General features: G+C 48.5%; 1 protein-coding gene across 1 annotated transcript in view; it reads left to right on the top strand.

The window, feature by feature from the left end:
* Window positions 1-18192, top strand: part of LOC147100311 (proprotein convertase subtilisin/kexin type 7-like) — a 262793-nt gene that overhangs the window by 47530 nt on the left and 197071 nt on the right. Inside the window, exons 5-6 of the mRNA XM_085967871.1 lie at window positions 1905-1995; window positions 8515-8569. Coding sequence (XP_085823997.1) covers window positions 1905-1995; window positions 8515-8569 — 146 coding nt within the window. The remainder of the gene's footprint in view (window positions 1-1904; window positions 1996-8514; window positions 8570-18192) is intronic.

Genomic DNA, 18192 nt, shown 5'->3' with positions numbered 1-18192 from the left:
CGGGTCGACGTGGCTGCTGCTTGCCGCGCTGCGCTGCCTCTGCCCGACTCGCATCAGTCACCTGAACTGATTTTTAATGTGGAAGCAAGTCATCCTCGGTTCCGAGGGACTGCCTAAGAAGCAAGAGTATTCGATGAACCTTAACCTCTGTGGGTGCTGAGACCTGTGTGTATTCTCTGTTCAGCAATCGCTCTTCTATAGTCTAAGAGTTGCCCTCTGCGGCCAAAAGCTATTTTGTGTTCTCCTCTCGCAATCCGCACAGGTGTCGAGTTGAGGAATCTGTGTCGTAAGCTGTGGGAGGATCCTTCCTCCGGTTCGCTGGGTGGTTTGATATTAAAGTAGGTCTCCCAGTGTCGCCAACCCTTGTGAACATGAAGCCAGTGACCTTTGGAGACCCAGAGGCAATGTTCCCTTTAAGCTACGCGGCCTCGCAGCGCTCTGCAGCTCCCGTTAGGTTTTAACTAGGAAAAACCGCGCGTGCGTGGTATTTTGAATGGGCCACACACCCAAGAAAAAAAATTACGGCAACGTTGCTCATAGGGTGACGCTGAGTAAAAGAGTCGAGATACTGGGACCAGTTCCACTGGAGCAGAGGGTATTTAATAGATTTTAAAATTAAGATGGGTTTTGATAGGATGAATAGGAAAAGACTTCTAAAGAAAGGCAAGACTTGCATTTATATAGCGCCTTTCATGACCACCGGACGTCTCAAAGCGCTTTACAGCCAATGAAGTACTTTTTTGGAGTGTAGTCACTGTTGTAATGTAGGAAACACGGGGGTGGTGGGGGGGGGGCTGTGGAGGAAGGAAGGGAGGGAGAGAGAGAGGAATCTGGTTATGTACCAAGTTGGAGATTGCAATGCTTTGCCACAGATCTCAGTCAAGGTAGAGACCTTTTTAAGAGATAAAAATTTGAAGCAGAGGGAAGGGTCCCAGACCTGAAACGTTAACTCTTTCTCTCTCCACGGATGCTGCCTGGCCTGCTGAGTATTTCCAGCATTTTTATTTTGTTGTTTGAGCTATGGGGAGAGGTCACTCGGGCTTGCAGTGGCCGTGTCATTTTGGAAATGATTTATCTATTGCATCAATTGTCCAGAAGGTGGTGCTATTTACTGCAAAATCTGCAGACTGCAGCTGACTTGGAGCTGGTAACACCTCCCTGCTGCTCACCTTTATTATTGGAGACTTCTCTCTCTAGCGTGGTATCGATGGACAGTAGCTTCCCAGCCTGTCTATATTTTCTTAACAAGCTACAGCTTCTTGCATGGTGGATCTCTTGTTCTGATTGTGTTTCTTGGAGGCAGTGGGTCTTGGCCCTCTGTGCCCATCTTCCCCCTCCCCCTCCCCTAGTGTGAGAGTAGCCGCAATTACACTGTCCCACTGCCCAGCCCCCTCGATCACTAAATGAGAACACGAGCACATGAGCAAGCTCCAAGTGAAGCTCCAGGGGCACCTAATCCAGCAGCAACTCCACAAGGCCTTAAAAAAAAAAAAAAAAAAAAAAATGGTGCTCTGTCTCTCCAAATTGCTGAGAATCTGTGATTCCATGTTCTAGGTTGGAGTGCTCAAACCTCGGGGGCGTGTCAGTATTTACAGGGGTGTTCCCGGGAGCGTGTCAGTATTTACAGGGGGGTCCCCGGGAGCGTGTCAGTATTTACAGGGGGGTCCCTGGGAGCGTGTCAGAATTGCAGGCCCCCCCCCCCCCCCCCCCCCCCCCAAGAGTCAGTATTGCACTACCTCCTGCTTTCTCACTTTAAAAAAAAAAAGTTGGAATTTCTCTCTCCTGTTCTGAGATGTTTATTGCAAGAGCTATTCTTTAAAATCACTTCCGCCCTCCTCCCTCTCCGAGTTTGCCTGATTTGAGTTTCTTGGTAATGACGGTGCCTCCTCTCTCCTCCTGGGCAGCTATTCGAGTGCTGGATGGACCCCTGACTGACAGCATGGAGGCGATTGCTTTTAACAAGCATTTTCAGATCAATGACATCTACAGCTGCAGGTGGGTGTTCCGCACCAGGTAAATAACGGGTGGGGGTGGTGAAATATACTGGGGGTACGGGGGCTGTAACATTCCAGAGCAAGGGCAGCAGAGGGGGGAGAGGGCTTGAATATTCTGTGATTTAGTTAACCCGTTGACCTGCACAGTCTCAGGATAAGGGGTAAGCCATTTAGGACAGAGATGAGGAGGAATTTCTTCACCCAGAGAGTGGTGAACCTGTGGAATTCTCTACCACACAAAGCAGTTGAGGCCAATTCATTAAATATATTCAAGAAGGAGTGGGATATATTTCTTGAGGCTAAAGGGACCAAGGGATATGGGGAGAAAGCAGGGACAGGGTACTGAATTTGGATGATCAGCCATGATCTCATCGAATGGCGGAGCAGGCTCGAAGGGCCGAATGGCCTACTCCTGTTCCTATCTTCTATGTAGCTCGGGTTCCACTGAGTAGCCCCTTTGCTGACTGATCCACCTGGAGAGCAGCCTCCACGGTTAACTTACGGGGCTGCCTTTGCACTCCAGCCACAGCGTCGGTGTGAGGCAGTTTCACTTGGCACTGACGCTGGTGCAAATGCAGCGCCTGGTCCCGGTTGGACGACTGGGTGAGACTGGCTGGGATGCGAGAGGTACGGTAGTGGTGCGGTTCTGTTGCAGGATTAGCAGCCCAGGGGTTGGGAGTTCAAATCTAACCACGTGAGTGTGATTGACTCTTCATGCTCACTGAAGTGCCCGAGAGAGCCACTTGTAAAGACCAATCACATTGCCTGCTCAGGGCAACTAGGGAGTGTCAATAAATGCCTTGCATAAGAACATAAGAATTAGGAGCAGGAGTAGGCCATTCGGTCCCTCGAGCCTGCTCCGCCATTCAATAAGATCATGGCTGATCTTCGACCTCAACTCCACTTTCCTGCCCAATCCCCATATCCCTCGATTCCCCCTAGAGTCCAAAAATCTGTCGATCTCAGCCTTGAATATATTCAACGACTCGGCATCCACAGCCCTCTGTTAGAGAATTCCAAAGAATCACAACCCTCTGAGTGAAGAAATTCCTCCTCATCTCAGTCTTAAATGGCCGACCCCTTATCCTGAGACTGTGCCCCCCTAGTTCTAGACTCTCCGGCCAGGGGAAACGACCTCTCAGCATCTACCCTGTCAATCCCACTCAGAATCTTATGTTTCAATGAGATCACCTCTCATTCTTCCAAACTCCAGAGAGTATGGGCCCAATCTACTTAATCTCTCCTCATAGGACAGCCCTCTCATCCCAGAGATCAAGCCTTGCCGCACACTCCACCTTAACTCCAGCACCTGGCCGCCCCCAGCTCCACACTTGCGGTACCAGTGCTAAGTAGTCGTGCGTGTGCAGCCTAAGAAAGGAAACCGAGCCTTAAGATGAGCCTGATCGCACTAAGGCGCTGTCGTCCCTGCGCTGAAGGTTTCTTTGTGGCGGTTTGGCACAACTGAGTGGCTTGCTGGGCCATTTCAGAGGGGCAGTTGGGGCCAGACCAGGTGGGGGCGACAGATTCCCTGGGGGACATTGGCGAGCCAGATGTGTTCTTGCGACAATCCGGTAGCCTGCCTGACGCTAGCTTTTTATTCCAGGTTTATTAATTGGCTGAGTTTGGGTTCCTCAGCTGCCGGGGTGGGAATTTGGGCTCACGTGTCCGGGTCATTGGTCCAGACCTCTGGATTACTGGCCCAGTGACGAGCAATATGCTAATTGTACCTGTTGTACGCACATTGGAAGATGGGCAGATGCAAGTAAATTGTGTTGATCGAAGGTTATACCGATAAGGTGAGACGAAGTAGGAATGGGAGGAGGCTGGTGTGGAGCATAAACACCGGCACGGACCAGTTGGGCCGAATGGCCTGTTTCTGTGACGTAACTCAATGATGGTGTCGCAAGTGGTTTATTTTCTATTTTTCGACGCACTGGCAAGTGATCTACTTGTAAAGCTGGCAAATTGATTTATTTAATCGATTAGTGCAACCTGAGCTGTGAAGCAAATCATTGTAACTGGCTGCGTTATAAAGACACGTAGGGTCTCTGTATGCTTTTTATAAAAAAAAATTTTTAAAAAAATTGATGTCTCGACTCACGGAGGGATCACAGGAGTAAGACGGGATGATTGGATGTGTACACGCAAGCAACCTCATAGTTGCTTAAATTGCTCTGAGACTTTTGCGCGCAACATAAATTTACATTTTGGAGTAAATTGCGTTCAGTGACCTTGTTAAGCAACCGGCCCATAAAATTCCAGTTAACTTGTGAAAACGAGTCTGTTGCTCCTGGTGTCGCTATGGTGACCTTGCAGTTTAAACGGAGTTCATTGTGTGGTGGTTTTTTTTTTTTTTTTAAATGTGGTGCGCTAGAAAGTTCGGAGACGATGTCATTACTAAATTCTGGCATACTGCACGCAGCGCCCGAGGATTGCCCTGATCTCTGGATCCAGTCCGAGGGGGCGCCAGCATTGAGCGGGTACCTGACTGATGGTGTTGGGCATGCGAATGGAACTGGAATAGGTTTAGATTTACGTTCTCCCTTTCCTTTACTAGCAGCCCTCCAATAAGATAAAATGCAACTGCATTTGTCTCTCTGTAATTGGGTCATATATTCTGCTGAAAGACAATATCGATTGATCACCAATTGCACGGTATTTACAGCACAGAAACAGGCCATTCGGCCCAACTGGTCCGTGCTGGTGGTTACGCTCCACACGAGCCTCCTCCCACCCCTTCTCCATCTCACCCTCTCCCCCTATTAGCGTAACCTTCTGTTCCTTTCTCCCTCGTGTTTATCTAATCTCCCCTTAAATAAATCTCTGCTATTCACCTCAACTACTCCCTGTGGTGGCGAGTTCCACATTCTAACCATTTTTCCTGAATTCCTTATTGGATTTATTACTGCCTATCTTGTATTTACGACCCCTAATTTTGGACTCCCACCCACCAGTGGAAACGTCTACTCTATCCAACCCTTTCATAATTTTAAAGACCTCCAAAAGGTCACCCCTCCGCCTTTTTTAGAGAAGAGACCCAGCTTGTTCAGTTTTTTTCCTGATGGTTATAACTTCTCGGTTCTGGCACATCCTTGTAAAACCTTTATCACCTTCATCAGTGCCTCTGTCTTTTTTATACTATGGAGACGTTCAGAAATATCTCGGGGACCCCCCCCTCGATGACTTGGTTGATAAGTGTTCTGTCTGGTGTGAAATTTTGCCACACAGACATGGAAGGTAATATTGGAGAGATTGGTCTGGGGGTGGGATCTGCGAGCGGTGAGCTGAAGACTATGGGATGTGGGTAAAAGACTTTTTGAGCAATCCTTTCCTATCCCGACGCACCTAACTTGTAAAGCTTTGCCTCCGATATGATGAAGGGCTTTTAAGCCCGAGTAATACTGCTGGCCTCGGGTGTGTGTGAACGTGTAGCAGTGTTTGGTGTGAGGTGAGGTGAGTGCCGCTCACGCCAGAGTGATCCGGGTCAGAGTTCCGTTGTGTCCTCTCTTTCTCCTATTGGGCGCCCACCAACCAATCCTGCAGATGCTTGGGGCTGGATTTTCACTGAGGAGGCGGGACTACAACTTTCAGGGTTGTAGTCCCGCCTCCGTCGAGTTCTAGCCAACCCACGCGATTTTGACTTGATTGACCTTGTTGAGGCCGCCCAGCAGGCCAATTAAGGGCCACCTGGCAACAGGTGACGTCACAGATTGATATTTCCTCTGTCAAGGCCTTTTGACAGATGAAATACCAGCATTTCACAGCTGTTTGAAGCTGTCAAACACTGACAATCTGTATTCTAAGTTCATTCCTTCCTCCTCAGGATGATTGAGATCTCCCCGGAACAGAAAGCTGAATGCTGGAACTTTTGACAGCTCGCGGCCATTCTGCTTTCTGTGCCGGTGAGATGAGGGACTCCCGAGACCCGAAGGAAGGAAGGCTGTAAAGGTAAGTACATGCAAGTAAAACTTCTTTAAACACTTTATACACACACCAAACACACTTACCTCTGAACTCATGCACCCATCACTCACCTGAACACCGGACATCTCGACCCCTTCATCCCGACGGCCCGCCTCGCTAACTTGGCGTGGTTTGGAGCTGTTGGGGATCCCACATTTCACCAATGAAAATAGGGATTAGGCTAAAAACTGCCTGTTAACTACCTGTTAACAGGCAGTTAATTGGCACTAATCCCCTTCCCGCCTCGGGGAGGCGGGTCCCAGTGCGGGTCGAGTACCCGCCTCCTTTGAAACTGGCATGGAGGCGGGTTGGGGGCAGGATGGGTTTGTGCCCCCCCCCCCCCCCCCCCCGATTTCGGGATTTTTAACCCCGCCTCCACGGCCCAATGAATATCCTGCCCTTGGTGTGTGTGTGTGCTGTTGGCATGGTAGCCAGTTGCAGCCCCATCAGTAGTTTGGAGGAAGGGTAAGAGTGCTGGCCCATTCGGACGGTGTGCAACGCCATTCAGTTTTAAGATTCATCCAGGAGTCATGTGATGGCTCCAGAAAATCAATGTTTTACACATGCTTTGTTCATTTACAGAAGGTAATTAGACTTTTCACAGAATAGAATAATAAGATTTGTTCCAAGTCCACAGGAGTCGAAGCTTTCTGACCTACCATGAAAAAAAGTGGGCCTCACAAACTTTAAAGCCACATTACTGCAGATCCTAAGTTTTCCTAACCTAAAGTTAGCATAGATGTTCTGAAGAAACATGCATTTGAATGTTGGTTAGTTTGATCACAAGTGTCCGCACTACATCCTGTGGGCCACTTGCTGCCAATCAATGAAGTTTGTCCCGTTTGAATTTTGTGGACTTAGGAGACTTAGAAATGGCGTTTTTAGCAGTGTTGTCTCATATATTTGTTGACTAATCCTAAATCATAACACCAAGATCTGTTTGTATTTTCAATTTGAGATACGAGAATGTGGCTTTAAAGTTTGTGAGGCCCACTTTTTTTCATGGTAGCTCACAGGGTCAGAAAGCTTCGACTCCTGTGGACTTGGAACTGAAATGGGCAAATCTTATTCTATTCTGTGAAAAGTCCAATTACCTTCTGTAAATGAACAAAGCCTCTGTGTTAAGGTCCTCCGTAGTGTAATTCAATAGTGCAATGTCATGCCAGCCTTTCAATGAATACTATCTACATGGGCGTTCCATTTTAAAGCATTTCACTGGAGCCTGTCGCAATACATCTTCAATCTGGAGAGGGGCCAGTTCTTTCTTTGTAATTAACCCCATGAAAGCTTGCTTTTACAATCTGCTTGGCCTCCGACCAAATGGCCACTAGTCCAAAGGAGAGCTATCTGGGGGAAAAAATGTAATCGGGCTCCCTACCATTCTCGTGTTCGCTACACTGACCCTTGATGGATTATCATTCAAGGGGCACTGGTCACTCAAATGGCCATTCTCTGTGTATGAACCTAAACAATGAGTGTAGACAAGCTATTTAATGTTGGGTGGGGAGGGAAAGGGTGTCCTAACAAACCCAATCCTGCTTTCACCCACTGTCGAGTTCAACAATTTCAGACCATAACCTCAGCCCCTATCATATTTTTATTATTTTTTATCCACACTTTTGGTTTGTGCCTTTTCCTTTTATTTCTCTCTCCGTCCCACATGGCAGCTGTCTCTCATTCTGCCAGTGCATTTCACACTTCATCTAGAGCCGTCTTTTGTCTATTTACCTGTCCTATTACCATCTCGTCTCTCCTTGAATATCTCTTAATGTCTCCTCACCCTTCCCAAACCTTCCCTTTTGTTCTTTCATCCCCTCCCCCATTTCCCAGCCCCCTAACTTCTTAATCTGTTTCATTTCCTGTTTATTTTTCCTCAGCCCTGACGAAGGGTCTTCGACCCGAAACGTTGCCTTTGTTTCTCTCTCCACGGATGTTGCCTGGCCTGCTGAGTTTCTCCAGCATTTTCTGTTGTTATTTTCATACAAATACACTTTTGGCAGAGATATTGGATAACTATCGGGAGCTTTTTTAAAAATAGAAATCAAATATAAATCTTAAGACTCGAGGGCTGTGCTGAGCATGTCTCTAAATTTATTCAAACTCCCATTTCAAGTAAGTCTGATTTTTCAAGATCTTCTCTTCCACTTAGTGTAAGAGAGCGTTTTACTCAAATGTTTAATATTGGGAAGAGAGCCCCCTCGCCACCTGCATCACATCCACTTTAGTTGGATCTTTTAGTTGCCAGTTTCTGTTACATTTTCCATAACTTCTCCCTGTTCCGATTCCCAGAAAGTCGATTTCCTAACGTGTTTTGAAAGGATGGATCCATTAGGGAAATTCGCACCCCGCCCCCGATTCCAATTGGCAGGAAAGTTGTAAGGGGCCAGATTTCTTGGCCAATCCATTGGTTTAGGTCCCGGCATTTCTGCCCACCTGCTGATCCCGTTCTCGTGTTGTTGGCACGTGGGCTCACTTATCCAAAGCCCCCTCGGTCTGCTAGCAGTTATTTTACTTTGGTCATTCCGTCAACACTTTTCCTGTTTCTTGTTTCCCACAGTTGGGGTCCTGACGATGATGGGAAGACGGTGGATGGCCCTCACCCGCTTGGGAAGGTAAGATCTCTGAGGGGGTGAGTGAGCGCACAAGTCTTGGCAAATCTGGATTTGGTCAACTTGAGAAAGAGGGGGAAATCTCGCTTTTCTTGTTGGGATTACCAACTCTGGTTCAACATAAAACCCGAGAGGTTTCATCACATGTCCACTCGCTTCCAACCGCCCTGTCCTGTCCCGTCAAACGTCCTTTTTTTCCTTCATCTCTAATAGTTTTTATTAACTAATAAACAAAAGTGTTCAAAGAATATGAAAAGGAAACGCTCTAATATATTTTTTGTAACACTCCTATGATTTTTCTCCTGGAGTTGCTCACAGCAGTGTTCTGGAGATTAATCTTCAATTCCTGGGCAGTCCTGGAGGGTTGGCAGCCATCCCTTTGTTGAGAGAAAAAAAAACAGCCCCAAAAAAATGACCTCACAGGTTTCCTGCTGCAGCCCCTCGGCCTTGGCCTGCGAAGTGTAACGGGCGGATGTGATTGTGATACTTCAGCTTGCTGAGCCAAGGCTCTGCACGACCGGTGAATGTTCTTTGCCCAGACAGTAAGTGGACATTGTTAGCCACGTCTGTAGGTACAAAGTACAGACTTTGAATATTTTTTTTTTATTAAGTAAGAGTTGATTGTGTTCTTATTGGACACAATGAGAAAAGGCCCTTGACCAAATCCAGCTCTCGCCCCATTGTGTAGGGCCAATAAAGACGGTCCTTCCCTCCTGACTTGGCACCAAGCCAACGTCCTTCTGGTGGCCATCCAGTTTTTATTCATTTTGTTTTTTTTGAGAGAAATCTGAACGTGTGGATTAGGTGATGTGAAACTTGGGTTTTATAAGCCCAATTATTACAGGAGAATGGGGAAAATTGAGGGAGGGTAGCAATTCCACAGTCGGGAGGTTTTTGGGGAAAGAATGAGTTAAGAGTAGGCTTTTGTTTGATTACGCTCCTGTGAAGCACCTTGGGGCGCTTTACTGTGTTCAAGGTGCTATATAAATGCAAGTAGTTATTGTTGAGATGGTGCTTTAGAGTCTTGATGTTGCACAATTGGCTCTCTTGTCACTGTGTCTGTGCTCGATTTAAAGTGGCTAAATTCCTGAAAACGTGTGGATTTTGCCGAGCTGGCCTTGCTGAGCGTGGGAATGGGCGGAGGAAGGCGAGCCCTGTCTCGATTCCTTTTATATACAGCCGCGGGTGTTTGTGTTTTGGGAAGAGCGGGTTGTTTTCTACACCACGAGTCTGCTTGAACTTGTTGACCAAATCAGCTGGAACACGCCCATACCTTTAGCCATCTTTCACTGCCAAACCCTTTGCCTGTAAAACAGTAAACGATTAAAGAAAACGCTCTCCAGAAGTTAAACAACATTCCCTGATTTTTAAAGGGACAGCGTCACCGGGATTCGCCGGGCGAAACAGTTTGCCGCAACGGGCAGGAAGCAGCTGCTCCTTGTGATTGGAGGAGGGGATGGAGGCGCCACAGAGGAGCGCGTGCAGTCCGCTTCCCCGCAAACATCGCCTCAGCGAGTTTGACCCCACAATGGCCCCTTTTTTTTTTTATTTCAAAAATAAGTCCGCTGTGCTGAGGCACACGAGCTGCTGTAACGATGTCGTCCTGTACACCTGTTATCATCCAACGACCCAGAGTGACCCGCATGCTGCAGGAAGTGGGGAGTTTTGTCGTTTTATTTTTATTCATTCACGGGATGTGGGCGTCGCTGACAATGTCCAGCATTTATTGCCCTGGTGAGCCGCCGCCTTCAATACAACTGAGTGGCCATTTCAGAGGGCAGTTAAGAGTCACCCACATTGCTGTGGGTCTGGAGTCACATAGACCAGACTGGGAAGAACAATAACTTTTTATTTATATAGCGCCTTTAACCTAGTAAAACGTCCCGAGGTGCTTCACAGGAGTATTGAAAGACGAAAAAATTTGACACGAACCACATAAGGAGAAATTAGGGCAGGTGACCAAAAGATTGGTCAAGGAAGTAGGTTTTAAGGAGTGTCTTAAAGGAGGAGAGAGAGGTAGCGAAGCGGAGAGGTTTAGGCAGGGAATTCCAGAGCTTAGGGCCCAGGCAACACGAGGCACGGCCACCAAAGGTTGAGCGATTTATAATCGGGGATGCTCAAGAGGGCAGAATTAGTGGAGTGCAGATATTTCAGCGGGGGGGCGACTGGAGGAGATTGCAGAGATCGGGAGGGGCAAGGCCGTGGAGGGATTTGAAAACAAGGATGAGAATTTTGAAATCGAGGCGTTGCTTAACCGGGAGCCAATGTAGGTCGGCGAGCACAGGGGTGATGGGCAAACGGGACTCGGTGTGAGTTAGGATACGGGCATATTAGTGAACCAGCTGGGCTTTTACATCAATCCGGTAGTTTCACGGCCACCATTACTGATGCTAGCTTTTTATTCCAGATTTATTTGAATTTAAATTCCCGAGTTGCCCTGGTGGGACTTGAACTCATGTCTCCAGATTAGTCCAGGCCTCTGAATTACTAGTCCAGTAACATAACCACTATGCTACCTGACCTGAATCAGTCATTCATGAAAGAAAGACTTATGAAATAATACTGAGCGGCCTGCGGGTGGCGCTGTCCAAGGAGAGTATAAATACTCGGGCACGGGCCCAGCTTGCGCAGGACATTCTTAACAGGAACTAGTGAAGGACACAACTAGACCTCCATGTTGTAAAACAGTTGATTAAAGCTTTGTTTAACGCTTAGACCAAGTGCCTAGTAGTTTTCTTGCGTCACTACCCCCCCCCAGTTTAGTGTAATGTATGCAGAGCTTGATCCTGTTCTAAGTTGTGCTGAAGAAGTGCTGGAAATAAAAATCTGACGCACCACCTCAAACAGCGATGGACACAACTGGGGGATTCACTGTAATGCTTGTACCCTGACTGAAGTTGTGGAACACGCCCAACTGTGTGTGCGGTGCTTGTCAGTACACGTCTCCGCAACACAACACATCTTGTAGAAATGCACTTGCCTCGTCCTGCATCAATAAATTCATTCACTCCTTATCGCCTCTCGTACGTCCAATGTGCTTTTTGCCATTTGTGATAACTGGAACTCATGCAGTTGACAGAAGATTGCAATCATACCGCGGCGTAAACCGCACCAGGGAGATCCACCACGAAATTGGCCCCTCAAAGTTTTCGGGTCAGCAATTTCGAACAGTTGAGATCATTTTGGAGGGGTGGGGCTGAGCAAGAGGTCAAACTGGGGCAGGTTGTCAGGGTCTCCGAGTAGCTTACTTCATGCCATATTGTACTTTAACCCAGCTTTCACTGATGGAGCTTCCAATTGGAGATGACTCCATCTGTTTTTTTACTTAATGCAAAGAGAGGAAGTTTTGATTCTTTGTTCAGTTGTGTTCATTTTAATTTAACGTCAGTTTTTGGTGCTTTTGCCCCTCCACCTCTTCACCCCACCCCCGTATTGAATCCTGGATTTTTAATAGCTTTCTTTCCTTCTGGGCAAAACCATGGCAGATGGAGTTTAGCGTGGAGAAATGTGAGGTCATCCACTTTGGGGGGGGAAAAAAGAAAGACTTCTTAATACAGCGCCTTTCATGACCACCGGACGTCCCAAAGCACTTTACAGCCAAGGAAGTACTTTTTTGAAGGCTAGTCACTGTTGTAATGTAGGAAACACGGCAACCAGTTTGCGCACAGCAAGCTCCCACAAACAGCAATGTGATAATGACCAGATAATCTGTTTTAGTGATGTTGATTGAGGGATAAATATTGGCCAGGACACCGGGGATAATTCCCCTGCTCTTCTTCAAAATGGTGGTCACGGGATCGTTTATGTCCAACTGAGAGCGCAGACGGGGCCTCGGTTTAACATCTCATCCGAAAGACGGCACCTCTGACAGTGCAGCACTTCCTCAGCACTGCACTGAAGCGTCAGCCGAGATTTTTCTGCTCAAATCCCTGGAGCGGGACTCGACCGCATGGCCTTCTGACTCTGAGGCGAGGGTGTTACCCACTGAGCCACAGATGACACTTCGAGTCCGAGAAAGACAAATCGGAATATTTTCTTAATGTTGAGAGACTAGGAGCTGTGGTGGAGCAAAGGGATTTGGGTGTCAAATTACTCAAGGCTAGTGCACGGGTACAAAAAAATAATCAAAAAGGCTAATGGAATGTTGGCCGCCTTCTCGAGGGCGCTGGACTACAAAAGGCATTCTTCAATTGTACAGAGCCTTGGTCTGATCCCATCTGGGGCACTGCATTCAATTTTGGGCACTGTGCCTTGGGAAGTATATATTGGCCCTGGAGGGGGTGCAGCACAGATTGACCAGTGATATCGGGGCTTAAAGGGTTAAATTATGAGGACAAGTTGCATAGACTTGGTTTGTATTCCCTTGAGTTTAGACGGTTGAGGGTTGATCTAATAGAGGTGTTTGAAATGATGAAGGGATTCGATAGGGTAGATACAGAGAAACCAGTTCCTCTGATGGGGGGAATCCAGAACAAGGAGGCACAATCTTAAAATTAGAGCTCGGCCATTTAGGAGTAACATCATGAAGCACTTTTTCCCCCGCAAATGGTAGGGGAAATCTGGAACTCTTGGCTCCAAAAGGCTGGGGGTCAACTGAAATCTTCAAGACTGAGGTTGATAGATTTCTGTTGGTATCAAGAGAGCTGGAGCAATAGCGGGTAAATGGTGTTGAGGTACAGATCAGCCATGATCTAATTGAACGGCAGAGCAGGCTCGAGGGGCTGAGTGGCCTCCTCCTGTTCCTGTTCTCCACTACACATGCTAGTGTTGTGTACAATGACCCATAGTACTTTCCCTCTCTTCGCAATAGCAGGTCCTGGGTTTGATCCCGAGTTGGTGCTGAATCAGCTGATTGGGGTCAGGGTGATCCATGGGGACTCGCCACCCTTGGATGGGGAGGGGCTGCTGGTCAGCGCCTGTCTGTCTGTCTGTCTCTCTCGCACTCTTTCTCTCTTTTTCCCCCCCCCCCCCCTCGAGTCGGCAAAGTAAAAGATTAGGTTTGTCTGTGAAGCCTCCTATTGTTGATCAGCCCACTGGCATGCGTTTGGCTTTTTTTATAGAAGTTTTATTTTCTGTTTGGTTTTTCCCCGGGTTTAAGCGCGGGATTGCCTATTCCACAGGCACCAGCGTGCTGTCGGATGAAACGTTAAACGTCTGCTCTCTCAGGTGGATGTGAAAGATCCCACGGCGCTATTTTGAAGAGGAGCAGCGGAGTTCTCCCCGGTGTCCTGGGGCCAATATTTATCCCTCAATCAACATCACTAAAACAGATTTTCTGGTCATTATCACATTGCTGTTTGTGGGAGCTTGCTGTGCGCAAATTGGCTGTCGCGTTTCCTACATTACAACAGTGACTACACTTCGAAAAGTACTTCATTGGTTGTAAAGCGTTTGGAGCGTCTGGTAGTCGTGAAAGGTGCTATAGCAATGCAAGTCTTGTCTTTCTTGCCGGGAAGTTTTTAAAATGCTAAAAATCGCTGTTCGTTGCACAGTCTGCCTCTAGGTGGCATTTAAAACCCATGCAAGCAAGTCGGTGTCTGTCGAAGATTCTGTGTCGAGCCAGACCCTGTTCGCTTGGATCCTGACAAATCGCACCCCTCCTGCTCGCTGCGGCCTTTTACGACTTTTTTTGGATTTCCTTTTATGCTTTTGGCAGCTGCACTGAAATCCTTCTGGGACAAGCTGTGATCCGCTGAAAACCTTCACTCAATAGCTGCCATTGGCTGACCCAGATCGAGGTTAATTTGCATTGTTCACGTCCTCCTATGTCATCGTCTGTGGGCAGATAGCGCACTGTTTTGACAGGAGCTTTGCATACTTGTCAGTAGCGTTTCCCAAATAGGGGGGTAGTCGGCCTTGCTTCTCGCCCGGTGCTCCTTCTCTTGGATTGGTATGTACACAAGGACCCGTTGGCGCTTGCAATGCCATTCCTTGAATACACTGTGAAAACAGCAGCAGTGGTGGGGGGGGGGGCGAACCTTGTGTAAAATACCTCTTTATGGAGGCAGTGCTTAAGAACATAAGAAATAGGAGCAGAATTAGGCCATTCAGCCCTTCGAGCCTGCTCTGCCATTCAATGAGATCATGGCTGATCTTCTGCCTCAACTCCATTCACCGGCCCTATCGCCATATCCCTTGATGCCCTTACTAGTCAGAAATCTATCGACTTCTGTTTTGAATATACCCAATGACTGAGCCTCCACCGCCCTCTGGGGTAGAGAATTCCAAAGATTCACCACCCTCTGAGTGAAGAAATTTCTCCTCGTCTCAGTCCTGAATGGCCTACCCTTTATCCTGAGGCTGTCGCCCCTGGTTCTAGACTCCCCAGCCAAGGGAAACATTGTCCCAGCATCCACCCTATCAAGCCCTGTAATAATTTTGTATGCTTCAATGAGATCCCCTCTCATTCATTCTTCTGAATTCAGGAAAATACAGGCCTAGTTTACTCAATCAGTCCCGCCATCCCAGGAATCAATCTCGTGAACCTTCGTTGCACTCCCTCTATGGCAAGTATATCCTTCCTTGTGGCACAGGGGGTGGCTAACTTAAAATGGAAGTCTGTCCTTATCCATCCTTGTGTGTCAGCTGTGTCTCAGTGGGTAACATTCTCGCCTCCGAGCCAGAAGGTTGTGGGTTCAAGTCCCACTTCAGAGACTTGAGCACATAAAGCTAGGCTGACACTCCAGTGCAGTGCTGAGGGAGTGCCGCACTGTCGGAGGTGCCGTCTTTCGGATGAGACGTTGAACTGAGGTCCCATCTGCGCTCTCAGGTGGACGTAAAAGATCCCATGGCACTATTTCGAAGAGCAGGGGAATTATCCCAGGTGTTTATCCCTCAATCAACATCACTAAAACAAATTATCTGTTCATTATCATGTTGTTTGTGGGAGCTTGCTGTGTGCAAATTGGCTGCCGTGTTTCCTAAAATTCCAACAGTGATTACACTTCAAAAAAGTACTTCATTGGCTGTAAAGCGCTTTGGGATGTCCGGTGGATGTGAAAGGTGCTATATAAATGCAAGTCTGTCTTTTTCTTTTCATGAAACTTTTATATATGTGTTTTAACATTCTGGATGAAATTGCTCTTGTCCTCTGCTGGGTGCAATTCACGGGCACGTGCTGCCCTCCAGGACCTCCCCCATGTGCCCATTCACGCGGGGTGTCGGTGTTCAGGGGTCAGGTAGAAGGAGCAGGGATTGTGTGTGTGCTAGGCTGATGTAGCAGAGCCTGGTATCCAATCGTCTTGGATCCCCTTGCCAATGGACCAAGACCTTGCTCTGTCGAGCCCGTGTGGTAGCTGGTGTGCAACGGCCACCCCACGATAAAAGAATTCACGCACAGGCACCTTCCACCCTATAAATGAAGTTCGGGGCCTGCAACGTCAGGATCCTCAGGGGCAACAGCAACAGACCGGAACACCGTACTGCTATCGTTGCCTGGGAGCTCAGACGTTTCGACATTGACATCGCCGCCCTAAGTGAGACCCGGCGGGCAGGGGAAGGCCAGCTCAAGGAGCAAGGTGGTGGCTACACCACCTTCTGGAAAGGCAAACCTGAAGAAGAACGCTGCCTCCATGGGGTAGGCTTCGCCATTAAAAAATGAGCTAGTTGGACATCTCTGAGACTCCCCTTGCGGAATAAACGAATGCCTCATGACTCTACGGCTCACCCTAGCCCGGAACCAGTGCGCTACAGTCATCAGTGTGTACACCCCAACCCTGGAAGCCACAGACGAGACCAAAGAGGAATTCTACTCCAGCCTCGAACAATCCTTGTCCCGAGTCCCAACGGGCGACAAGCTGATCCTGCTTGGCGACTAACGCCAGAGTTTGCAAGGACACAGACCTCTGGGGAGGTGTGATCGGCAGAGAGGGGGTAGGGAAAGCCAATCCCAGTGGTACCCTCCTCCTGACGAAATGCCTTGCCATAACCAACACCTTGTTCTGTCAGAGAGACGAGTTCAAGGCTTCATGGCAACACCCTCGCTCCAAGAACTGGCATCTGCTGGACTACGTCATTGCCCGAGTGAGGGACCGCAAGGATGTCCGCATCACCCGCGCCATGACGGGAGCTGACGACTGCTGGACAGACCACCGCCTAATCCGATCTGTCATCTCCATCAATGTAGCCCCAAAATCGCAGCAGCAACAGAAACTATGCCGTAGGAAAACCAATGCTGGAGCACTCAAAGACCCCACTAAGAAAGCCCTATTCAGCTTGCGCCTCACAACCAACCTGACGACTCCCAGTGATTCAGACAGTGTCCACTGCGCCTGGTCTGCACTCAAGGCCTCCATAATCAGCACCTGTGAAGAGACGCTCGGTCACTCAACCAGGAAACACCTGGTCGTTCTCATCGAACCAGCCTTGGAGAGCCAAGAGCTAATAAGCCGCAAGCGCAAGGCATTCCTGATCTGGAAACAGCAACACAACTCGAGAGCAAGAAAGCAGCTCTACAGACACCTGAAGGCCGAGGTCCAACAAAAAACTCGCGACCTAAAGAACAGATGGTGGGTGGGGAACATGCAGGAGATCCAGCAGCTAGCCAACAACCATGACGTGCATGGATCCTTTAGCGCAGTCAAGACCACCTATGTTCCAAGCACCCAAGGTCTTACCCCACTGCGGGCCAAGAATGGAGAGGTACTCATCAAGGACAGAGAGGCAGTCAGTGCCCGCTGGAAGGAGCTCTTCGAAGACCTCCTTAACTGAGACTCTGTCTTTGATGCGAGTGTCCTCAACTCCATCCTGCAGCATGCTACCCGCCACCACCTCCGCACAACCCCAGCCCGGCATGAGGTTGAGAAGGCCATCCAACAACTGAAGAACAAGGCCTCGGGAGCAGATGGAATCCCCGCCGAGGCACTAAAGCATAGCAGAGAAGCACTATTGGTGCGAATACATGAACTCATTTCTCTTATTTGGAATGAGGAGAGCATGCCAGCAGATCTGAGACACTGTAATCGTGACCATCTTCAAGAAAGGTGACAAGTCAAATTGCGGTAACTACAGAGGAGTTTCCCTGCTGTCTGCCACAGGGAATGTCATCGCAAGAATCCTCCTCAATCGCCTTCTCCCAGAGGCTGAAGAGCTCCTCCCAGAGTCACAATGCAAATTCCGCCCACTAAGGGGCACAATGGACATGATCTTCACCGCGCCAATTACAAGAAAAATGCAGGGAACAGCACCAACCGCTGTACATGGCCGCCTTTGACCTCACAAAGGCCGTTGACACTGTCAACCATGAGGGATTATGGAGTGTCCTCCTCGCATTCGGCTGCCCCCCAAAAGTTTGTCACCATCCTCCGCCTGCTTCATGACAACATGCAAGCCGTGATGCTGACCCAATGGATCCACCACAGACCCAATTCACGTACGGACCGGGGTCAAGCAAGGCTGTGTCATTGCACCAACGCTCTTCTCGATCTTTCTTACTGCAATCCTCCATCTCGCCCTCAGTAAGCTCCCCGCTGGAGTGGAGCTAATTTACAGAACACACAGGAAACTGTTCAACCTCTGTCGCCTCCAGTCCAGATCCAAGGTCGTCCCATCCTCTGTCGTTGAATTACAGTATGTAGACGACGCTTGCGTCTGCGCTCACTCGGAGGTTGAACTCCGAACCATTGTTA

The sequence above is a fragment of the Somniosus microcephalus genome, chromosome 26 (genome assembly GCF_052327205.1).
Source record: "Somniosus microcephalus isolate GS21.2 chromosome 26, FLI_Smic_1.0, whole genome shotgun sequence".
Lineage (NCBI taxonomy): Eukaryota > Metazoa > Chordata > Chondrichthyes > Squaliformes > Somniosidae > Somniosus > Somniosus microcephalus.
This window is presented reverse-complemented; position numbering and strand designations above follow the sequence as displayed.